This window comes from Laetiporus sulphureus, assembly GCF_001632365.1.
Source record: "Laetiporus sulphureus 93-53 unplaced genomic scaffold LAESUscaffold_4, whole genome shotgun sequence".
NCBI classification, from domain to species: Eukaryota; Fungi; Basidiomycota; class Agaricomycetes; order Polyporales; family Laetiporaceae; genus Laetiporus; species Laetiporus sulphureus.
The window spans coordinates 642668-648667 of record NW_024468513.1 but is presented as its reverse complement, the minus strand read 5'-3'; the positions used below and the strand labels follow the sequence as shown (position 1 = coordinate 648667).

At 51.5% G+C, this 6000-nt stretch overlaps 1 protein-coding gene across 1 annotated transcript; it reads right to left on the bottom strand.

Moving 5' to 3' along the window:
• Nucleotides 1-3592: 3592 nt before the first annotated feature.
• On the bottom strand, nt 3593-4097 carry LAESUDRAFT_755484 (uncharacterized protein; the record flags this gene model as incomplete). Its single annotated transcript, XM_040912028.1, has 4 exons — nt 3593-3691; nt 3751-3900; nt 3956-4018; nt 4071-4097. The coding sequence occupies 4 exons, from the start codon at nt 4095-4097 to the stop codon at nt 3593-3595; spliced, it is 339 nt and encodes a 112-aa protein (XP_040768560.1).
• Nucleotides 4098-6000: the final 1903 nt, after the last annotated feature.

Here is a 6000-nt window from a genome sequence, read left to right as displayed (position 1 = left end):
TCGCGTGGTCGCGTTGTGGCGGTGGCGGCGGTATGTTGAAACTCAGCGTTCCCACGGATACACTTCTCACTGGACCCCTAGTTCTTCGCCTCAGCGTATATCATGAACACCTTCGTGCACCTTGGGTCTCCCCAACTTCGTTCTGTATCCTGGACCTGGATCTTGCTCCCACGGCCATGAGACGTTCTTTCGCATCTTCCGTCTGTGCACCTTCTTCCACTTCGCACTTTAAGTTTTCCGATTTGCCCCTTGGACCTTAGTTGTCATGTTTCTTTCCCCTAGAGCCTTTCGATTTTCAATCTCGGATTTGGGCCTCTCCGTCCCGCCTTGTCGTGTTTAGCATTGCCGCCTTGAACCTGAATTTTGTCATTGCGATCACTCGCACCATTTTCCTCTTGCGCCTTGGCACGTCTTGAGTGTGACTATTCCCTCCTGTTGCGCCTAAAACCTTGAAACTTTGCGTCCTGAATCTCCTCATCTTGTGTCCTCGACCTTGCTGTCTTTGACATTTGATACATTGCATCTCACCCTCCTCCCCTTCCCTTGCGCGACTTGCCTGTCTTGCGCCCTGGACCTTGCCGCTTGACCTTTGCCGCCTTGTATACTGCAACCTTCGGTCTTGTCCATCTTGCGCATACCCGCTTGCGCTCTTCCTGCAGCCTTATTGTCGCCTACATTCATGCTTGCCGTCTTGAGCCTTGATTCTTTACCTTCCTATTTTGGTTTTTGACCATCATGTGCGTCCATCCCTGCCGTCTTTGTCTTGGTTCTTATATTTTGCTATTGTGCCCCTTTGGCATTAACGATTGTGCTCCGGAAACTGGCCTTTCACCTCTCATCTTGTGTCCTGAATCTTGTCTTGCGCATCTCATCTTGCATCCTAAATACTGAACTTTCGCTGTTTTGACTTTTGCGGATTGAACTTTGGATCCGGCCCTCCGCTTCCCGTTCTGTCTCTTGCGTTTCAATCTCGCTATGTCAAGCCTTGCCGTGGCGTCTTGAAATCTGGCCGGCCGAGATCATGCAACGTGGGTCTTCAGCTTGCCGTCTTGTGCCTTGTCCTCCTCCCACTATCCTTATCTTGCGCCTGCAACGCCTCGTCCGCGGGTAAACCGAAGGTTATTCTGTCAACATCGCCAGAGTCGGCCAGCGTTGCAGTCCAATTTTATTCGCACAATTGAGACTTTCGTGCAGGGAGTCACCACCATAGCTGGCGCCAGAGGCTGTGAGGACGTTTGCACTCGTGCGACTGTCATACTTGCGTATTCAAGCCAGGCTTAGAGGATGACCACACGTGGGAAAGAGTCAACAGCGCACCACGTTGATCTATCGAATCTGCGGATGATAAACCCTAAATCGAAGAGGACTCCAGACCTCCATTGAGGATAGCTGTCCATGACGCTTCCAGTCGAGCATTAAGGACATGTGCCGGAGTAGTTGGGGACATCGCTAGAGCCAGGCCAGGTCGCCGCATAAGATATTCACCAAGATTGGCTCCATAGATCCACATAACGCTGACACTCAGCTTAAGCTGTAAGCACCGGATAAGCAAACGAGCGTCATTTCATCACGGCCGACGTCGATGAGGACCGTGAGTCACGCATATATCAACGAGCGAAAAAAAAATAACAAGCCTAGATCGGCGAAGGCAGACAACGGAGCCCGTAAAACGCGGCGCCACAGTGCGCCCTCTACTACGTCTTGATCGGCTATTGCCCAGGAATAATACAGTTTCAACCTGGCCAATGCTTGGATTCCAGCTTGTGGCGCGCAAAGGACGCAAGACAGTCGAACGTCGGTATAGGCGAGATGCATTGGGGGCGAGATGCATTGGGAACGAATGAAGAGTATTCGAAACCTGAACGCGTCGACGCTTCGATCTTGCAACTGTCGAAGACTAGAAGCAAAGATCATGAACGAAAGTCAGGAGGTCGATGACAAGTGGAGCGTGACGCGTCGAGGGAGGCACAGATGATGGTGGAGGAGATGAGGGCGATAGGCACGAGGGATTCGATGCTTTATAGCTCGAGAGTCGAGATCTGAGACGCAGAGCCACGGTCAGCCTCGTGTTCGCGTTTGTCACGTGGTGGCGCAACCGTTGTTCATTGAAATTCACATTCCGCTCGCAGTTGCCGCCGGGCCAGAACCACTGTTGACACTCCGACAATCTCGAGATGTGGCCCATTTACCCGAAATTTGGGTACACGGTTAAGCATCTCTCAATTTCTTTTCTCAACACTGAACAGCATGCCCTCCGCCCATACTGCTTGCAGTCATAATAAGATGTAATATCAGAGTGGCAATTAGTTTCTTACAGGAGTGCTACTGCATGAAGCCTGAGTCCGATCTGTTCTAGTATGTGATCTCGTGACTCTATCAATTCAGTCACGTGCGTCAACGCGTCGCGTTCGACTCCCGGGTGCCGGGTTGCTCGAATTTGCGAGCGCCTATCTTTCTCCCGCGATGCGCAGAGGGCTCTTCACCAGACCGACCCGGTGGCTTTATTGCCGTATATTCCTCAACATTCTTGCTTGTCCTCAATTTGCTCAGACTACATCCAATGCCAATTTTGCTGCGATCTCCAGTTGCTCTCTCGCGCGGCAGGAATAACGGCAGTGTCCGGCTCTTCTGCTTCCTGAACTTCTCTCGGCTAGCAGGTCGCTACTTCTTGCGTGGCTAGGCGTGTGCCACTCGAAGGACACTCGAAGACACAGTGCGGCATGTTTGGCCCTACCGCCGGCTCTCTGTCTTGCACGAGGCGGCGTGAATGGCGTATCTCCAGCGAGGAGTAGTTGAAATGTGAGTTGCCATACTAATTTATGGCAGCGAAGACCGTGCTTAGTGCAACTTACCAGTCGATCACAGTGGAATGCATTCTGTGCGATGGCTGCCATCCTTCAAGTTGGACTTTCAGTGGCGTGGAGTGTCATCCGCTGTTCCAGTATATACAGAAATAATTCGACGACAGACATATACATCACTTGCTTTTGAAATGAGAAGATAATATGGGAGTCTGCATTGGAACGAGAAGGACAAGAACTCATCCGACTCTACTCGATCCCATGAGCAAGTGCAAGATTAGTTGCTTTCAATGCACTGAAATAACTGCGTGAAGCTCAAGATGTGTGATTGAGTGAACGAAGAGATCGACACTCTGGCATCAGCACGCAAAGAAACACAGCAGGAATCACCACCATAATGGCAGACATGCAAAAGGGAAGAGGTCCGAAGCGGAGGACGCGAAGTTCAAGCCCAATGCGCACGTTACGATCAGGATGGATAGACCGAACAAGAGCTACAACGCTATACAGAACGAATTTGCACAATGCGACGAGCAAATCGTATCAGAACCAACGTACCGGTCATGAAGACTAAAGAAGAAAATGAATGAAAGCAAGTGAAGATATGTCAGCAGACGGCGATCTTACACAACAGCAGCATTCTGCTGCGTTTTGGAGTTGTCAATACAAGGAACCAAGCTACGAAGCACGACGTGCGCGAAGAGAATGATAGTGGGAGTGATCGGATTGCAATCAGTCGAACGGCGGCGTTTAGACCAGCCCCTTCCAAGCCGCGCCGAGCGACAGCACGCTTACTCGATGAGCGCAAGTCTGGAGCCCCATATCCAGCTTACGACAGCGCGTGTCTGTTGGGCCATCTGGGCCATCTGTTCGACCGCAAGCACAATAGACTGTGTTGAAGGTGTTCAAAGGGCTGCACAAGGCGCAAGAAGACGAAACAGAGGCTCACATCAATCACGACCGCGATAAGCTTTCGCGGCGAGACGATTGTGGACCTGTCCCGGCGTTCCATCAGGTCAATTTCAGGTCCGCACGTAGCATCCAAATCCAAGGGCAAGACATCGTCATCGGGACCTTCTCCAGCACCGCGGATAGGGCCCTGGCAACCGGCCGTCAATCCATCTCAGCTCCTTTTATTTTCGATCTAAACTCACCAAAACCACTGCTGGAGGATCACCCAATGCATACCTGCTACCCTCCTGGAGATCGGCCTGAGCCTACAGACAGCTTTCATTAATTGCTGCGTGGTGGCAGAGCAGCGGGACGTACTCTGAGAAGGCGCGAGCGTCTTGACATTGAGTAAGGGTGATACCTATGTCGGTAGCTTGAACGGTAGCTGGGCAGCCGTAGAAAAGAACTAGCTGAGTCGGGCATCATCATCGAAGGAACGTAGCAAGAAAGCAACTCGGGATATCCGCTCGAACGCGATGTACCGTTGCGCGACGACTCACGCCTCAGCACGATACGGGGAGTTCACCTAGCGGGTTGTGAGTAGCACAATTGGGGAGAATGAGAGAGAAAGCATCGTCAGCCTCGAAGGGGGTCCATTTTATTGCGCACCAACCGGTCGGCTGCAGAAAATCGCGTGAAGCGGCGAAGACGGCCTACATTTGGGTAGGATGAACCCGTTGAAACGATATATTCAAATCCCGTGGCCGCGACGCGCTGCTCTCGGTTTACCTCCGCGATCCTCCCATAAACGCTTCCAAGAACAATGCATAGCGGTCCTACCCCTCTCTCTACCTGTCTCTTGCCTCGGAATGTAACAGAATGAACAAGAGCATCAACTGCACACCAGGCTATACGAGATGAGCCATTAGGGCTGTGAAGGTAGAAGAAGTTCACGTAACATGATTGTCATTGATGAAGAATGAATATCCTGTAAGCCGCGGTGACACGTCTCTACAGTCTCTGGAACAAACCCTGGTACAGCACAACCCACTCTGAGGGCACCATCGGCATATGGTATGCGAACGAACGTCCCTCGTAGCGTACTGTAGAAGGATTGTCAAACCATAAAAGCTTAAAGCTTAACGGCCTCTGAAATCACTTCGGGATCACACAGCACCGATTGAGAACAACATACACTGTCGTGAGCTTTCCATCACTTATTGGACTGATGCCGTATCTGCTTCAGAGACCATTAAATGTGCTTCAATCACTGCTCTCCGCCGCGCCGCGGGACAGCGACAACAATCACCGACACAGCTGTGACTGTCACGAAGTCACGTCACAAGGCGCGCCAGTACCAAGACGCCCATCAGCGAGTGGCCCTCTCCATGGACACAATATGCAACGGCACGATTTATCTCCCAATGTCAAGGCATGTCGATATATATGATGACAGGATGTGAGAGCAAAGCACGGAGGGTCTGCGCGCCACATCAAATGGAGCACCACTCGACGAAAAGAAGGCTGTCAAGAAACGTTTCCGACCTTGCAAAGCCATGGCACAAGAAATAGGTTTCAATGCAACAGATACGTCGAAACATCACGAGTGCCAGAGGCATTGCATATGGAGGACATGCAGTGCAATCCAGAACAAACGAAACACCATTTCTAGCGGCCGTGCGTCCGGGCACAGAGTATATCAGCGGCTTACGTCGCTCTTTGGAGAGAAGACCAATGGCATGCATAGCAAAAGCGAAACAATGATGCACGATGTATTGGGCGTACCTTCATTAATCCCGTCGGTGCACGACGATGTCGCCCACCATTCACGTTCCGCAATGTGCAGAGAACATCCAGGACGGCAAAAGAAGCATGGGGATGTTCTCTTCCAACGTCAGCGAGGTTGACAAAGCGAACAGCGTGCACCGTTGCGCATGCGATCAACAGCCATGTTCCTTGAAGCAACCGCCTCCCCCGCAAAGAATGTTTCTTCACCACGCTATTTTTCGCTCATACAACAGCAGAGCCCCATGTCCGGAAATCCTCAAAGGGAGCGGAAGAGTCGTCGGACACGCTCCTAGAAAATTTGAACCGTAAAGTCCGCCGGCAGAATTCGACGAGCTCGGCAGCTACAGATACAGCAGAGAGAAAATCATGGATAATGCAAACATTGTAAATCCAGTTTCTGGAGATGCTTAGACAATATTCGAGACAAAGCAAAAGAAGCCCCGGGCAGCGAGGAGACATCTGAAGGCGGGGTGAGGGTTGCGGAGGTCGCCGCGCTTGTCCAAGTTAGGTCAAGCGCGAG